This window comes from Sphaeramia orbicularis, chromosome 13 (genome assembly GCF_902148855.1).
Source record: "Sphaeramia orbicularis chromosome 13, fSphaOr1.1, whole genome shotgun sequence".
Taxonomy (NCBI): domain Eukaryota; kingdom Metazoa; phylum Chordata; class Actinopteri; order Kurtiformes; family Apogonidae; genus Sphaeramia; species Sphaeramia orbicularis.
The window spans coordinates 8,204,343-8,223,770 of record NC_043969.1 but is presented as its reverse complement, the minus strand read 5'-3'; the positions used below and the strand labels follow the sequence as shown (position 1 = coordinate 8,223,770).

Sequence of the window (19,428 nt, the reverse complement as noted above, 5' to 3'; positions counted from 1 at the left end):
CAATAACCTTTAACTTTACTCTGAACTTTCATGGACATCTTCATTATCAATCAATTAAACACAGGAAAATAGATTATTTTCACTGGAAAAAATGCAAAATTCAGAGAATAATATTGTAATAAATGGTGATGAATCATTTAGGAACAGTTAAATAGAGAGGAAAAAATCATTTTGGAACTGCCACAAAAGTCACACTGGGCCCTTATGGGTTAAACATTATGGACTTCTCATCATAATAGGTTACGATGCACAAGAGAGGAATTTCTGAACCAGAGAGATATGCAAATATTTTCTCCTAATACCCATTTTAGTCGTATTTTAGACCTGTGTGTACTGACTCATACAGAGAAATTGGTGTTTTCAAAAATCCTTGAATCATTATACCAGAGGAACAAAACACAGGTGATGATTGAACAAACTCATGTTGTGCTTTGAGATACTAACTGGACAGTTGCTTAATCCAGGGGATGTTTTTATGAATGGGTTTACTCTTTTTAGGTATATACACTGACCCCCTGCAGTTGTAGTTTTAAGGAGGAGATTTTTCTCTGACCAGTGTGTCTCAGTAATGCAACATCTACATATTCAAAGATACATGATTTTCACTGAACAGATAGGGGATAAAAAAAAATCTGATCCTGTAAAGTAACTAAATCTGTCAGTGATTGATGTGGCGTGAAGAGTACAGCACTTGCCTTGTAGTGCAGATATACTCAAGTAGAAGTGAAAAAAAACTGAAATTGGTGCTTAGGTATAATACTAATGTAAAGGTAGTTAGTTACATTCTACCATTGTGTATAATAATTATTTGAGTTTTATCTTCTGTTTTTTATTTGTTATTGATTATTTGAACTTTCTTGGCTGTCATACAAATACAGTAGTGTAATGAAAACCCATACCTGTAATGTAATGAAAGCCCGTATCTGCAGCTTTCTCTTAAACTCTTAAATAATGTCTTTTAAAGGAACTTTAACCCTTTCATGCATGAGTTATGAGAACCTTAGCTGAGGTGGGGGGGGGGGGTTTGTTTGTTTTTGAGTGTTTTTATTACACCTTAGACATGGAAAAAAATAATGAGATTGAGGTTTAGTTTTTTTTCATAGATTTACAAAAATGTCCACTCAGCTACACGATGAATTTTATTCTTGAAGCAAAGAAACATGTATTTAAAACCCAATATCATAAAGCAATATGAAAACAATGAAATTAAACCATGTTTAATGCTGCTAATCTGATGTTTTCTCACATTTTAACATGTTCTAATACTAGTTATTTCTCATTTCATGGAGATAATATGTAAAAAATAACAATTAACAATTGATTTCCACTCAAGAACCAATCAAGAACAGCAAAGTTACAGTAATGGTGTGAATTGCAGTTTATAAAATGATGCATAAGCGTCCACTGTGTTGGCTGATATGGAACTAAAACAACTAAACCCATGAATATACAAGAGAACAGCTGTAGAATAACTGTCCACTGTAGTGACCACTATGCATGAAAGGGTTAAAATCACATTTTATCACTGATGATTTTAATGTCTGTTTTAATTTTAATATTAATGTTTTTAATATAATTTAGGTCTTTTATTTTAGCTTTCTCTCATCTTAAATGTATTTTTATGACTCTCCTGTGATGCTTTTATGAATTATGTAAAGCACTTTGACTTGTCCTGTATATGAAATGTGCCATACAGATAAACTTGCCTTGACTGACCTGTCATTCATTTTATTAGTCATTTTATTTATTTATTTATTTTTTTAACGTGTGTTACAGTGGTCACCCTCTACTCCACACTAGGCGGTCCAGCCATTGCTCATGGGCTAAATGAAACCCAGGTCACCCACATCATCACCAGCAGAGAGCTCTTGGAAACCAGACTAAAGGTCAGACCAAAAACATACAAAAATGCAGTGAAACTCAATATGCTGTTTTTATGCACAATATGCATTCAACCTAATAGATGGATAGTTGTGCGTGGATTCATTTGCAGACAGTATGATCAGTGGTTTGTGACATATGGATATATTTTCAGAGACCTACTATGCTTGGTAAACCATTTTGCTGAATGTAAAAAGCTGAGATTAGGAGGCTGTATCCGTCACTGCAACTGCATCACTCATATGATGTCTGCCAAATATTTCCTGACATCAAAAGGTCTCTGGTGCATACTGAAACAATAACACAGAGCCAATGTCTAGGCCACTGGTGTACATTAGAGAGGATCTGAGGATGATGCACATAGAGGAGTGGAAATTGTCATTACAAAGGCATGAAAATAAGTGCACGCGCTAGGTGTTAAAGTGCATTTTGGACACGTTTAATCCCCAAAGACAAATGGCTTTGGCATTTTATCTTGGCATTTATCAAGGTGGCATAAACCGGACTCTTCTGCTCACTCTCTCACATCCTCTCTTAGCCCAAATATTGATGAAAATTAGGCATGGGTTTTTTGTTGCTCGTCAGAAAAGGGGGCCTGGTTTTCTTCTATGTGCTAATGTAGGACTATACATAATATGTGTGTGCTTGTCACAAATAGGAAAATGAAAACATTTCTTGTGTATGTGCGTCAGGCTATCCTAATTGAAGTTCCAAGGCTGCAGTATATCATTGTGGTGGACAACACACCCACCTCATGGCCTGGCTATCCACGTGGCATCAGTGTTCACAACATGGCTGCTGTTCAGAAGCTGGGAATCAGGCCAGAAAATGGTAAGTGTTAGCCTGTCTGTGTATATCTCTAATTCTATCCACATCCATTCTTTCAAGCATTTCTTACCCTCCTTGTTGCCTGCACAGTACACTACGTCTCTCAAGTTACTCTGTATAGCAGTTATTACCCCGCCCCCCGAAGGAGAGGCAAGGGGTATTGTTTTTGGTTCGGTTTGTTTCTTTGTTTGTTTGTTTTTAACACTCTAGCAGCAAAACTATTGGTTGAATTCATACCAAATTTGGTGTATAGATTGCCAGTGACCCAGAAGAGATGTCATTACATTTTGGGAATAGGAGGTCAAAGTTCAAATTTTTTATGAATTTTTAATTTTTTTTTTTTTCCCATTTACTAAAAATGGGTGAAATTTCAAAAGTCTGTAGCAGCAAAACTATTGGTTGAATTTATACCAAATTTGGTTTATAGATTACCAGTGACACAGAATGGATCTCTCGTTGCATTTTGGGGAAAGTAGGTCAAAGTTCAAATTTTTAATGAATTTTTAAAATCTTCTCATTTACTCATAATGGGTGAAATATGTGTGAGGGGCAGGGTTTGTTGTGCCTGGCACCACTAGTTTGTGCTGATTATGGCATATCAAATTTCCTAAAATATTAAGATAAGACCAAGTCTATTGTAGTTTTACACATTAAAAACACAAAACTGTTCAGGGTTTATATCACTTATGAGTGATGACCATTCTTCCATTTTAAAACATGACATAAGGATTCTGCAACTTTAGGTCTCTATATTAACATGCTCGCAGCTGCAGTGTTAAAATGCTCATATTTTACAGGTATAATGTGAACTGTGAATCATAGCATGTCAACACTTGCTAATTAACAGTAAACATGAAGTCTATATCTGATTTGATAAGAGACTATGCGAGATTCAAGAACCACTTGACACAAAAACAGCATATCGTTGCTACGAGGGCCGTTCAATAAGTTCATGGCCTCACCCAGAACAGAACTGATCATTTATATTTTATTTTTCAACATAATCTCCATTTATAGCAATGCACTTGGTCCATCGATGTTCAAGCATCACTATCCCATCACGAAAGAATGTAACATCCTGTATTATAACAACCAGTATTTCTGGGTGAGGCCATGAACTTATTGAACAGCCCTCGTATTTTGTAAAAAGGATTGATTCAAAACCCTTTTTTCAGGGTATGAAAAACAAATAAAATGTCCATAAATCTGTACTTTCAATCCAGACTTGAATTGTATGACTAACCAGCATGTTAACCACTCCATGTCATCAGTGTTGCTGTATTGTAAATTCCACCCAATTACGTACATGTAAATTTTTGAACATTTATTTCTTGGGAAAAGTCTTTTGCTGGATTCAGTCCAGTCTACTCAACTCTTACTGATTTCCTAATGAAGTATCACTGAGTGACTGAGATAAGGTGATTTTAGAGTCATAAATTCTTCCCACGCTGTGTCCAACAGACATACTTACGTATTGTGACATAACCAGTAATAGTCATATCATTAAAGTTCAATCCTTGTGCCTCTAGGTCAGTGTTGCGGTACATCTAAACCTCATGAGGCTTGTTGTAGCCACTGATAGGCTACACAATACAAAAAAGATGCCAATTTTTGCCTACTATGTATGAAAAGCACATGAAGATTATTTTCTTAAAAAGCCACTGGCCCAAACCCCTGAAGGAAAAGAACACTGCAAACAAAAGTCTCCAGTCTGAACCCAAAATATCAAATTATAAAAAAGACCAGAATGAACCTCCCCGTCAAATCCCACTGTGCTGCAGTAAATGGGATCGTCATGGCGTGTTTTTTTTCCTGGGGGTGGGTTGGTATTTATCCCATCAGGTCATGTGAATGGGGAGTGCTCACATCTGTGTCAGATTAAGGTTGATACGTTGCTCATTCAGTTAGGGGACTGAATGAGGAAAAATCTTCACCCCCCTCTTGTTTTTTATTGTGATCACTTGAACTGAATGACCCCAAACAAGAGGAGCTGGTACTGTGGCGTAGATAAAAAGGGAAGGAAGTAGGTTTAAGGAGGGAGGATGGAGCACTGGGACGAGGGGGAGGGTCATGTTTATGCACAGCGCTGTTAACTTCACATGACATCAACTCTCGGAGCGTGCACTCCTACATGCCTCGTAAAAGACGAATAGACTGATATTAGGTTCTGTTTGTCTCTTTCCTGGCCCCTTTCAGAGTTTCTCTGGAGCCTGCTGAGTTTCAGTGTCTCTCGCTCTGTTTATACATGGTCTAAAATGTTCTTTGAGCAATCTGAATGACACATGACCAATCACACCTGTGTCTGATGATCACTTGGATGCAGATTACTTTAGTATGTGTATCAGTTTTACTATAAAGTCAAAGGACTCTTTGCACAAGTTATTACATCATTCTGACACCAGATGAGTACCAGCTTTGATTAGGTGGGAAAAGTTTGCTTTGGCTGTTATGACATAGATTCCTGATAAATAACAAAATAAGAGGGAATGCTTGAAGGATTACATGTAGTTCATTTGACAAATGAGTATTTGGTAAGATTTGTAAAAACGGCGATCCGCAGAAAACTCAGTCTTGGACAAGATTACATTTATTTGGGACTGGACCTTCTCTGTGAAATTTTCAAAGGTACTAACTTTTATTATAATCAGCCACTGTAATATTTTATCCCTTAAATGGGAAAATACTACTGTTTGGTGGTTTCATTTTAAGACATGTCTGGTTCTCCCTCATTTCCAAAAAGCAGAGCAAAAAAGCAATTAAGACTTACTTCTTACATCTGACCCCCCTCAGTTAAACTCTTCAGATTACTGTATTTTTATTAGTTTATTTAGTAAAAAACTAAAAACTTTTCAGTAACTAAAACACATGTATAGGCTATCCAAGTTGGCAAGGCCGTACATCACTGCTCCTTTGTTTCAATCATTGGAATGCTTCCAAAACAACCACCGTGTCCTGAAATGATGGTGTGTTTTCCTGTTACAACACATTAGATGAATTAGTGTTTATATTATACAGGATGTGTGGTCAAATGTGTCTCAGACCATCCTGGCACATGGCTAAAGATCACCATGTGCCTTGTTGGTCATTAATTCTTGTATTTACTGCTGTGTAATTGTGATCCGAATCCTAGTTTGCATTTTAAACTGGGTTCTGTTTGTGAGGACAAACAAGACCATTCTTTCATTTTCACATGTAGAGTGAATTGCTGTGAACCTAGAAAAAAAATCCTCAGCTGGTTTTTGTCCAATTTAAAGGGAAATTAATCAGTATGCGACAGATGACGCTTCAGAAAGTCCTAAGTGGAAAAATTGCCAGAGCGCAAATGGGAAGAAAGAAAGAAAAAAAATTGCAAGAAACTGACACAAAGAAGAGTTATTAATGGCATATTGGAAATGACATTTTAGCTAGCATAGTTGGACACAAACATCTACTAAGTGGGACTGATTGTGTAACATCACAGCTGACTATTTCCCATCTCTATGTTTACACTTTAGTTAAACCTCTGTTGAATTACAAACACTGTAAAATATTTCCCTGGGTATTATCCATGTATTTTGTTTTATTAAACACACATGCAACAAATGTAACACTCCTCCATTAATCATTTTTTAAGAGTGTGTTGGATTGTGTGTGGTTTTTTTTGGTAATGTATTGCTCTTGTATTCATCTTAAATGCATGCATGCCTACATTTCATTAGCCTCACTGTAGCCTGTCATATTTTTGGCCAAATTGTGATATCTGTGTAACTTTACTCTCCTAACACTGCTGATTAATTTTTCATCATTGGCCATGACCTGAAAAAAACATGACTGAGACAGCTATGCTTGGGGTTAACAATATGTTTTGTATACATCTTATAGCAGCACGTGAGCGTAAACAGCCCCTGCCTTCAGACATTGCTGTCATCATGTACACCAGTGGATCCACCGGTGTCCCGAAAGGCGTCATGATCTCCCATAGCAACATTCTTGCTGGAATCACAGGAATGGCTGAGCGGATACCCAACCTTTGGTAAGGACTACAGTCCCTGACACAGCTGGAGATATATCATGTGTACAAGAGACATTCTTAGTACAATTTGTGCAGCCAAATTGAGGGAGTGATGCACCTTCAAAATTCTGTCAGACTTTAGTACATTTTTACCTCGACCCCTGAAGGGGAGGAAAGAGGTATTGTTTTTGGTTTGGTTTATTTGTTTGTTTGTTTGTTTGTTTGTTAATGCTCTAGCAGCAAATCTATTGGTTGAATTCATACCAAATTTGGTTTCTAGATTGCCAGTGACCCAGAATAGATGTCATTACATTTTGGGAAAAGTCGGTCAAAGTTAAAATTTTTATGAATTTTTAAAATCTTCCCTTTTACTTATAATGGGCAAAATATGTGTGAAGGACGGGGTTTGTTGTTCCTGGCACCACTTGTTTATGGTTATGACTGTTGAGAAAAATGGATATCACAACCACTCACAAATATTTTGATTGGCCCAATCAAAGTATGGGCTATAAATCCTTCCTCATCCCTTTTAAAAGTGCAATTTTAATACAATTGTCCTCACTAACCATTCCTAGTCTTTAGTCCATTTCATCAGGCTTATTTATCTTCACACATCACACATCTGGATAATGTGGTCCAGTTGCAAATGGTTTTGCTTATGGGGAGTTACCATTTGTGCAACATTCATTTCAGGACAATATGATGCAGAAAACAGCATACACTTTGCAGTTAGTGTTATTCTGCTGTCAGATCTGTGGTCCTCGTTGCTGAGTGCACAAACTCTAATAGAAACTCATAAATATCTGTGGTACAGAATTCCAAGTTTGATAAACATCTCTGTGGAAGCTGTCAGCCGCTCCAGAATTAGAGTATTTTCTGCTGAACTTTTGTAACATGAGATGTATTTATGCAAGGAATATTAAGACAGTTATACTTTATTTTTTAGCTGTTTTTTTTTTATCAGTTTTGATCCCCATTAGCTGCTGCACTCACTGCAGCTACTCTTCCTAGGGTCATTAACAACATAAAAACAAAGCACCACAATTCCCCACAACGCGCTCAACAAACAGGATGTACATGCACACAACACAACAACATGAAAACCAAAATTCAACAGCAAGTACACAATGCAAAACAACTACAATAACTATAATGTGCCAACAACAAAAACTAAAAAAATAAAATAAAGCACAAAAGCAAAAACAGCTCTAAAACAAACAAAAGAAAACAAATCACTATAGGATTTGCAATAGCTTAGACAGTTATTCTTGGGTAAATATGAAAATTCTTAACCTTTTAGAAAAACCAACTGCTTGAATTTCTGAAATAAAAAATTGTGGCAGTGCATTCCATGCCACCATTGCTCTATATTGCACACTTCCCTGTATTCGATTCATCCTACAGGTAGGCAACAGGAAACGTCTCTCCCCTGACTGGGATGTGGAATATTGATAGATGTCACAGAAGAATGTCAGTTTACTGTAAAGTAATTCCGGTGTTTTTGTAATTATGATGTTTCTAATAAATGTAACCAAAGAGTTTCTCATTCTACCTTTTACATGTAACCAGGCCAGTCAGTTGTGGGTGTCTCTAGTGCTTGTTCTGAATGGGCAATTTAGGACTATTTGAGCTGCTTTGTTTTGCACGATTTGAAGTTTATTTTGATTTATTTCTGATGCATTTGACCAAATCATTGAACATTAATCTAACTGGGACAGAACTAATGATTCCACCAATGTTTTTTCCATTTTGATATGGTATGTAATTTCTACATTGTTTAACAGCAGCAATGCTTCTGCCTATTTTATTTAATATTTGCTTTATATGAGTATTCCAAATCAACATACTATCAACAGTCACACCCAACAGCTTAGCCTCTGCTACTTGTTCAATCATAGTTCCTGCTACAGACAAATTCAAAACGGGAGTCTTTTAAAAGATGTCTTGATCCCAACACCATACATTTACTCTTTTTGGTATTGAGCACTAATTTATTTTCTCTCATCCAATATGCAATTAGTTTTAACTCTTCATTTAGAGCTTTTTTAAGTTCACCAATATCAGGATCAGACAGGTAAATGGTAGAATCATCTGCGTACAGAGCAATGGTGGCACGTTCCAAAATAAAAGGCAAATCATTTATAAAAATAGAAAATAAAAGTGGTCCTAAACAGCTGCCTTGGGGCACTCCACAACACAGCGTCTGAGTATCAGAAAAGCTACCATTAAACAGTACTATAAATTCTGCACTGGTAAGATAACCTCTAATCCATTCAGCTGCAGCCAAATTGAATGCATAACAAGTTAGCTTCTTCTATAGCTGTCATGTAGGATGATGATATGGTTCTTTATTTTATCAGAAAGAGAAATGTAAAATTTGACATTGATCCTGTGACCCAGTACAGAACTGGGTCAAAGGGCTTTTGTTTACTCTGCACCTTATGCATGGAATCAGCTGCAGAAAGACTGGAAACTGAGTAAATTTATTTGAGCGCTTTTAAGTCCAAACTGAGAGTTCTTGAGGCTGACTTGTTTTTCTTCATCTGCTTGTAAATGTTATTTTTACTAACTATTTATTCTCAAGTGTGTTTGTTATATGTGCTTTAACTGTGTAATCTTGTGACTGTGTGTTGTATATACTGCTGCCTATCTTGACCAGGACTACCTTGTCAAAGCGGTTCTTTATCTTAATGTGATTTTTCCTGGTTAAATAAAGGTTAAATAAATAAAATAAAATAAAAAATAAAAACATTTGACAAGTTACTTAATGATAGAGAGAGAATTTGCCTAAAATGAGTGATGGCTGTTAAGCAACTGTGTCAGAAGTGGTCTTCTGTTCAAAACATGGTTGCAAAACTATCACAGAGGCATGGTATGATATTTTACATTCACTCTGTCTCAGCAGAAGGGAGCTTCTATGGCACTGACAAAAACAATAAAGTTCAGCTGAATCTATTATATCTCAGATAAATTCAAATTGTATAATCAGAGATGCCCTGAGTTAATTTATTGATTATGCATAGTTTTTAACCTGTGTTGTCCAGATCAATTGTCTTCCTATTATTTTCCAGGGGGCATCATCAATATAGGCACAGACCAAAATGCCTCTGGGCACACTTGCATAGACCAATAATCAATCAGACTAATTAAATGTCATCATGAATAACACCTCATAAAATCATTGTGATTGACCTGCAACAGGTGTGACTGAAATTAGTTTTCAGATTCATGTGGTTCCCAGGTGATAAAGACCCTTGTTTTAAACTGCATTTTACTGTATTTTCTATATATAAAACATTAAAGGAATACATCTAGTTCTCATACAACACAGGAACAGTGTGTGATATTCAGTGTGCCTCCATAGAGAAATAGTACATGATAATACTTGTCATGTGAGTGTAAATTACTGCTGCTTTTTGAAGATAATCAAACACTACAGAGTACAGTGCTACATAAATCTAAAGCCACTGATTCCGAGAAAGTCTTCAGAACCTGTTTAATTACAGCACTATGAAGACATTAATGTCCCTCTTATTTGTCCCTCTTGACTAATCTGTGCGATGACTAACATAAATTATGCTCCTTATCTGTGAGATAGTGCATAATTGACTAACTTGCCAGATGGGAATTCCATGTCAACCAAGCACGTGCGGAGGTATGAGTCAGCCTCACAGTACCATCATGAAACAGAGATGTTTATGTTAAAACAAAATGATGTTTTTCTGAGGAATGAAGCAGGGGTGAGAGGAAATGCGGATGGAAGGGAGTGAAGGATAAATATGGGAGGATGGGGAGATGGATGGAGATTAGAGGAGTTGGATCTGCTTCCTTTCATCACAGTCTCCCCTCTCATGAAAATCATGGCTTTTCTTTTAGTGTTTAGTCGTAAAACTGTTTAGGTCTTTGTCTACTTGTGTCGACTGGAATGTAAATTCAAATGTGCTTGTTATAAATACACCAAAATTAACCAGAAGTAATTGTTTAGTGAAATATGTGGTCAGTAAATCATACTTTGTGAAAATGAAATTTGCTCACTTGCTCTCTGTAACAAAGCAGCCAGTTAATGTTCCTGATACGGAGAATTATTTCTCTCAACCAACTACTTGATATGATATAAGAGTGTTTTTTTGTTTATAGTGAGGAGGACATCTACATCGCCTACCTGCCGCTGGCCCATGTTCTGGAGCTAAGTGCAGAGCTTGTGTGTATTTCTCATGGCTGTAGTATCGGATATTCGTCTCCTCAGACCCTTGCTGACCAGGTACTCTGTATACATCCTATACACAATAAGTAGTAGAACACTTGGTAAACAGCTGCAGATACATCATTACAGTTAAAGTTTTGGCTCAGTAGAGAAGCTGAAAGTCTACTGTGTGTAATGGCTTTTGTCATAATGGCCCTTTTTCCTAAATGCAGTCAACCAAGATCAAGAGGGGAAGTAAAGGAGACACCAGTGTCTTGCAGCCCACTCTGATGGCAGCTGTACCGGTATGTCAAAGCAATGCCCTCAGTTGCACACTGTGCATTATGTAGTATAACCTTATTAGAGCATTTAAAGTATCCATGTCTGGTTTTCAAATGACACCGCTGGCTCAAACTCTTTGAGTCTTAGCCTTGACCCGTCAGATTTCACTTTGTTTGTCACCTGTGGGGAGGCAGGGACAGATTCCAGGAGGCCTGGATGTGCTGGATCAGTTCCTGTACTGACAGGGATGCATGGAAAACACTGAAGCAAAACTGGAAACAAATCACTGAGAAAATAAAAAACTTGAAAATTAAACCCAATGGGCCACTACAAGAAATAATTTTCCATGATATGGTTTTGTTTTATAAAGGCTATACAGCATTGCACAGCTTTCATTGATTGACTATTGATGGACAGTTACAGAAATTGAGATCCTCTTGTGCAGTTAAAAGTAATTTTGAAAAGATTATTTTTTCTCATTTAAGTGTTAAACTTCTCATTGGCTTCTTTTAATGGTAACCAGTGATGGACTACAGTACTGTACAAAAGTCTTACACCGGCAGTAGGTTTCTTGGGTTAGTGAGGTTCTAATGACCACACACATGCATTTAGTGTGACCTAACCCTCGCACTTAACATGTCTTTAGTCCTTTTGTTCAGACAATATGCTTTTTATTGCATTAATTTTATGATATTTTATACCAGGTTTCATCCAACACAGGTCAGATGTTTCTAATTGTTTGTGCTGGTTCTTGTCATGGGGTCAGGGGTCACACTAAATAGTAACTTTAACCTGTAGAAACCATTTAGTTCAGTTTTTTGTGTGTCTTTTAAGGCTGTGCACATATTTCCTGTATTTTCTTGATGTACCTGAAGAAAACAGAATGAGAAATAAATGTGTGTACATTACAACCCTGCAAAAAACAACAACGCTGAAGGTGGACTGAGACTTTTGCACAGGACTGTATATCTAAGTACTATTTCAAACAAAGTGTACTGTACACAGTTGCGGAACTAGCAGTTTATTTGCATATTTCTATTTTATGCTACATCCCAACATTTTCTCCTTTTTACTTCACCTCATTTGTCTGACAGCTTGAGGTATTTCTCAAAATTTTGCAGGAATCTTCAAACTGTAGGAATAAAACTCTTTATGAAGTGGAAAATACATTGTCACAAAGGTGAAAACAGGCTTGTTTTTTTTGAGTTCATTAAAAGCTAAATTTTAATAGATATGTGATTCTCACTGGACAGTGGCACTACATATAATATGATTTTCTAATGCATTGCTGTGAATTAAACTCCCAATACCAAACAAAATATTTCAAATGAGTTCAACATAATACATCTGCAGCAGTAAAATGAATCCAAAACATTATATTTAACAGTAAAACAATGACAGGAACCATTTCATTACATGATTACTTTGACTTTCCATACTTTAAATACATTTTCCTGTATTTATAGACAAACTGGCAATCCTCTGTCACTGTTTTCTCCTGAAGGACTACATCTTTCAGTGACCATTACAATCACCAGTTTGCAAAGCACACTGATGCATCTTATGTCACTATTAGCCATAAATTGCCCTGTTCCATTTTTCCTGAATCTGTAACAGCCTGAATGTGAGGAATGAATGTAAATTTACAAATGAAATGATGTTGACCTGATAAAACTCTATATCTACCATAAAATTCAAGTCAAAATCGATCTTGAAATTGCAGCTTTCTTTTTTAATCAGCGTTTTTCCATACTGTGCCAACTATTTCTTACTATAATGCCTAAGAAGAAATCTGCAATGACTAAACCAGTAGACACTGTGTTTCTATTGCTCATGTTGGAGTGAAAGTGGACAGTTTAAGAGAATTGTCTGTCTCTGCTGGAATCTCTGCCTCTCTCATCATAAGAACATCCTCCTCGCCCCCAACCCCCCCGGATCCCCCTACCCCCCATGTCCCAGTGGTCGTAGTGTAAAGGGCAGAGGGCCTCAGTGTCTGGAACCATTCACAGCTGTAAACAGAACGTGAGAAAGCCCCATGTGGTTATCCCCATAACACACACTCATGCGCACTCACACACACATCCAAATTGTTTGCTATGATATGACAACGGGCTGCAGCATGAATCCTGTGTCGACTTCCTCTCTCATCGCTTGAGCTTCACACACACGTATACACCCACAGCTGCTTTTTATTGTTTTTTTTTTTTTTGTTTGTGCCCTTTTCCCTATTTAATTATCAGGCCAACTTTTAAAGGCAGTGATTTGGATAATGAAGTGTCCCTGATTTAATATACAGTTTGAGACAGCTTCCTCTTGGCATGACATTAAAAGTGTACATTTCTGCATTGAATAATAATAATAATATCGGATAAAATTTATATAGCGCTTTTCTATGAACGTATACTCAAAGCGTGCACAGTAGATCCATTATTCATTCACTCACACGTTCACACTCTGGTGGTAAACTACATATGTAGCCACAGCTGCAGGCTGACAGAAGCTCGGCTGAAATACAAATAATACAATAATACAAATGACAACTAGGCCTGTGTTATTTTATCCATTTTTATACTTATGTGAAATAAATCTACCAATACTCAAGGTCAGAGGAATCTCTAACGGAAACTTCTAAGCTTCAGTGGAGTAATTCACTTTCATTAGAATTAAATGACATACCATGAATATATGTCACTAAATGTAATGGGACTTCAACTTGAGTCCATGACATTGTGTCTAAATGTGATTTCTTGCCAAATTAGACAGACTTTCATTGGCAGTGCTGGCAAAAACTGTAACTTTACAATACCATGTAACACCATACTATGTAAGTATCCTGGTCAAGTCAGACATATATTAGTTTTGTAGTTCATTTGCCTTATTTTGCATGGTATTTAAAATGATTAAGTGTACATAGTCATCATAAACATGTGTAATGTCCAGTTCCCCTCACAATGTTTTTAGAAAAAAATTTACAGCCTACTGCGCAGAGTCTCAGTCATTGCCTTTTGTGCCAGACAAACAACCACGTTCCACTTTAAATGGCACTTAACCCCATAATTATTTTTTAAAGAGTGTTGTTTTAATCTAGATTACGTGGATGTACATATTTTATAAGCCATTTTATAAGATCTTATAAGGCATGCCTATAATATCTTAATGTAGAAGTATGAATGAAGCTTTATGAAGCAACTAGATCCAGATCTTTTTCAGAAGTTACTGGCAGTGACTGGATCTTCAGACAGTCATTAGTTGGACATACACTAGCCATAAGAAACATGTGGCGTCCACCTTAAAGCTTTAACCACGTAACAGTTTAAACAAAGTTATGCCTTCACAAACCATTAGACCTTATTTAACCCCTAATTTTCAGGAGTTTCATTAAGAACTTTTAGTCATTCCAACAAATGGAAATCTTAGCAGTGCTTTCGCTTTTCGGTTGGTTTTGGTTTTTCTGGTTTGGTTTTTAGGTCACTTCTGTTATGAAATTCCCTGGGGAGTATTTCTGTTATACAACTAAATTGTGGAAGCACACATGTCTTCCACATTAAAATAATTTCTGAACTGGTTGTGTGAACCTATATTTAGTAAAATTTGTTCTGTTTTTTATTTAGATCTCACAATAAATGTCATCAGAGCTGAGACTGGACACTTTTCACACATTTTTTTCTTCTATTATCTATGGGAGCAACAGTGAAAAAATAAGGTTTTTTTTCAGTCTCTTTTAAGTGATGTGACTGTCTTTGGGATTTTTCTGTCAACCCTTGTAATCTACTAGGTATTAAAAGCTGCATGACCTATATTTTGGGAGATATTAGTAATTTTGGAATACAATAGCCTTACAGTCATGTTGCTATGCCCATGGCGGTTGACAGGAAGCCCAATACCACACTGCATAACGGGAAATTAAGTTAAAAACAGGAACGATACAGTTACTAACTTGAGTCCCTAGATATTGGTATTAATGTATTGATTGTCATTTAAATTTTAAAGAATGATTTACCAAACAATTTTTATGTCAGTATTTTGAAAATATAGACTAACATCTTTTCCCAAAAGTCAGCTCTCCCCCACATAAAAACGACCTCATCTAGAACCAGTGGTTCCCCACGGGTCAATGCAGTAGTAAATCTTGAATATATGTATTTTATCAACAAGCGCATAAGTATAAAAGGAGTGTTTACTGACCAACATTTATCATCTTGTCATCTGTTCTAGTTTCAGTTTATCTGATTTATCCCTTCCCCTCACTCCTCTTTCATTTTCGAGTAATTTATTTGCCTCCATCTATGTCTGTATCACCTCTCTTTCTCACCTCTGACACTGCCTCCTTCCCGGCATCAGGAGATCATGGATCGTATCTATAAGAATGTGATGACCAAAGTTGAGGAGATGAACTCTGTCCAGCGAACACTCTTTATTTTGGCATACAACTACAAACTGGAGCAGCTTGCCAAAGGATACAGTACCCCTCTATGTGACAGGTATGTAGATGAATTTTTCAAGTGGCTTTTTATGTTTATGTTTATGCATTTGGCAGACGCTTTTTTCCAAAGCGACTTACAGGGGAAAACCAATCAAATCACTCAATCAATCAAATTTTATTTATATAGCGCCAGATCACAAAAAAGTTATCTCATGACACTTTATATATAGAGTTGGTCAAAACCAGACTCTAAGCCAATTTACAGAAACCCAACAGAATCCTCCAGGAGCAAATACTTGTGACTGGTGACAGTGGCGAGGAAAAACTTCCCTTTAACAGCAGAAACCTGGAGCAGACCCAGACTCCTGGAGGATGGCCGTCTGCCTTGACCAGTTGGGGTTAAAGAGAGAGGGTAAAGAAAGAGAAAAAGAGAGAGCGATAGAGACAGAGACTGGGGGAGAGGGGGAGAAGGGGGGAGTAGGGGGAGACACATGGAGGCAGTTGAGGATAAGTGAGTGGAGATGATGAGGGCAGGGGAGAGGCAGGACCAGAGATAATCCTGGAAGAATCTGTGATAATCCTGGGAAAAACCTTATTATAATATTTAAAATGGAATGTTTGAAAGTGTTAGGATAGGAGGTGCTCTCGGAAGAGCTGGGTCTTCAGGAGCTTCTTGAAGATAGGCAGGGACGCATCTGTTCTTGTAGCACTTGGTAGAGCGTTCCACCAACGTGGAACGACCCATGAAAAGAGCCTGGATTGTCTTGTACAAGGTCTGGGGACCACCAGACAACGTTCCCCAGATGAGCGGAGTGGTCGTGGGGCAACATAAGCTTTTATCCGTACACCTAAGTAGGTAGGAGCAGACCCACTGAGAATTTTGTAGTCTAGGATTAACGATTTGAATTTGATGCGGGCAGCTATGGGTAGCCAGTGTAACTCAGTGAGTAAGGGGGTGACGTGCCCTTTTAGGCTGATTGAAGACCAGACGCGCTGCTGCATTCTGGACCATCTGTAGTGGTTTTTAAGTCACTGTGTTATATTAAATCACCAATTTGTCCAAATCACAGGTTTGTGTTCAGGAAGGTGAGGTCCCTCCTTGGTGGTCAGACACGAGTCTTGTTATCGGGTGGAGCACCGCTCTCTGCAGCCACACAGCGCTTCATGAATGTGTGTTTCTGCTGCCCAGTGGGTCAGGGATATGGCCTGACAGAGACCTGTGGAGCTGGAACCATCAGCGAACGTAAGGAATTACCCCTCTAAGAGCAAAAGCATCTACTGATATAAACTCCCATAACTGTTGACCCACTGATCCTATCAATGCATTTAAATAATTCAGGTAAAATGCAGTTTTTCAGCTTTTCAGTAGCATGAGATGTGTGTTTTTGGATGTTCAAAGGCTCTGTATGTTACATGTTCCCCTCACCAGTTAATGTTACTGGTTGAAATCCCTAATGTAGAGAAGCTATGGCTTCTAGGACTAAGGAAAAAAGATGTCTTTATATGAATAATAGAATGTCTATCATGGACAATGTTCATTAGTACTGAGTACTGGTAGTAGTAATGGATAGTGGATTGCACAAAAATTATACTGTGCCTTATCAATGTGTCATTATAATTTTTAAAATATTCTCAACACAATGCATCAGGTGATGTTTATAAAAGACAGAAATGTTATTTTAAAGTACTCATGCAAAGACATTTCATTAGGTACAACAGGGTGTCTTTTTTCTTTACCTCTATTGTCAGATTTTTAAATAGTGGTCAAAAGTGTCCCGTCAGAGATAAGGACTTTTTACACTCAACAGCCCATGCTATCAAAGAAAGTACAAAAACCTTGACTATTTAGGCCTTAATTACTTCTTAAGACTTATACCTTGCAATATGAATTGCACAGGTATAGATTAAATGATATTCCAATGAGAAATTTTAGTTGGAGTTTTAGCCTTAAATACCAGGGTCCAAAAATGTCCCGTCAGAGAGCAAACTTTAATTGGTTGCCATTCCAACATTTATTTCAATATAAAATAGCTCCTTGTTTTGAATAATCCTTTATGGTCCAACTATAGCAAAAATTAATTTAAGAGTAAAAATGTGGGTCATTCAGCAACACTAATCTGTCAAATTTTCTCTAAAATGTCCCATCAGAGAGATTTCGAATACCGTGTTTTGACCCTGTTTGTAAACATGGAAACATCATCATTTTCTGCAACATTGATTCACAATAAATGACAAATGACAGTGGTTGTAGACACTTATTTCTGCCTTCAGTTCATGCTATATTTAACTGAATATCACTTTTGCTTCAGTTTTATTGTGCTCTGATACAATGACCTCAGTAATCAGTAAAATAAATATTGGAAAATACCAGATTTTCACTGAAAAATGCAGAGGGAATCATAATAAATGATGATAATTCACTTAAGTTGCAACAAAAATAGTTCCAGGTCTAAAAGGCTTAACATAATGGTATTTAGTGATTGAAGTATCCACATCATTGAAGTGAGTAAAAGGGCTAAACCCCACTGTGAAAAACCTCACTACGCATGAAATTACTCCATTCAAAACCTTATTAAAGTAAAAGTAGTGTATTTCAAATATGACATAAAATGGTTTCTTTTAATTTTACCACTTCATTAATGTGTATATTCCATTTTATTGCTGCACAAACTGAGCTCCTGTCAACTACTTTATAAACTGTTGGTAATTTAATCTACACCAATACATCATATTGTGTAAAATCATCATGTTTCAAATGAAATCAAATCAAAATTTGATTTTGATTTGATCATGTTTGTAGCGTCATTAACTTGTCAGAACTGTGTATATTTAAAAAGCTAGAAAACAGGCCTGTTTTCGGCTTGTACTTTTTTGGGGGGTAATTTTCCAACTGATAGCACTCATGCCTCACAGCAAGGAGGTCTGGGGTTCGATTCCAACACCAGTCGATGGGGATGGGACCTTTCTGTGTGGAGTTTGCATCTTCTCTCCGTGTCTGCATGGGTTCTCTCCGGGTACTCCTGTTTCCTCCCACCATCCAAAGACATGCACTGATAGGTTAATTGGTTAATCTAAATTTCCCATAGGTGTGAATGTGAGAGTGATTGTTTGTCTCTATATGTCAGCCCTGCAATGAACTGGTGACATGTCCAAGGTGTATCCCGCCTCACCCATAAGTATCTGGGATAGGCTCCAATGACCCTTGTGATCCTAGTGAGGATAAAGCGGGTTCAGAAAATGAATGAATGAATGAATTTTCCAGCTAATTGTGTTGAGAATTGTGTCAACCTCCGAAGGAAGACTTACTAATCCTTCATCTTATCATACATTTTCAAAATCATCCCTTTCGGAGGCACGTGTTTCACTGGAAAGTAGGCACGTTATTGAATGACTGCCAGAAGTGACTGAGAATAACATAAAAAAACAAACACTATCATAAACTGAATTAAAACAGTATTCTCAAAAGATGAATGTTTTACTGGAAATGTATCCCCATTATTGAGGAACTGCCGGAAGTGACTGAGAATAAGCTGGAGTTTCCATAACCTGCAAAAAAAGATAAAGACCGAGGGGGTATTTTACCCTTAGGATGGGAAAATCAATGACAGGAAAATGATTAATAGATGCAATGTGTGTGGGTCACAGAGAGCAGAGGAAGGAGTTGGTTATCTGTTTGTGTAATGGAAGTTAGAACGCTGATCATAATTCAACATCCACAGTAAGTCACTATTCCCTGAGAGACCCATTTTGCGTTGGCTTGTGGTGAAATTGTGATGAAATTTTATATGATGAAATTATAAACATTAGTGGTCACAGGTTTCGTTTTTGTAGTTCTAAAGA

At 37.1% G+C, this 19,428-nt stretch overlaps 1 protein-coding gene across 2 annotated transcripts in view; it reads left to right on the top strand.

The window, feature by feature from the left end:
• Positions 1-19,428, top strand: part of acsl3a (acyl-CoA synthetase long chain family member 3a) — a 42,491-nt gene that overhangs the window by 15,306 nt on the left and 7,757 nt on the right. For both annotated transcript variants that reach the window (XM_030152928.1, XM_030152929.1), the window contains exons 4-10: positions 1,777-1,886; positions 2,574-2,712; positions 6,571-6,721; positions 10,838-10,961; positions 11,117-11,188; positions 15,507-15,646; positions 16,659-16,831. In XM_030152928.1, coding sequence (XP_030008788.1) covers positions 1,777-1,886; positions 2,574-2,712; positions 6,571-6,721; positions 10,838-10,961; positions 11,117-11,188; positions 15,507-15,646; positions 16,659-16,831 — 909 coding nt within the window. The remainder of the gene's footprint in view (positions 1-1,776; positions 1,887-2,573; positions 2,713-6,570; positions 6,722-10,837; positions 10,962-11,116; positions 11,189-15,506; positions 15,647-16,658; positions 16,832-19,428) is intronic.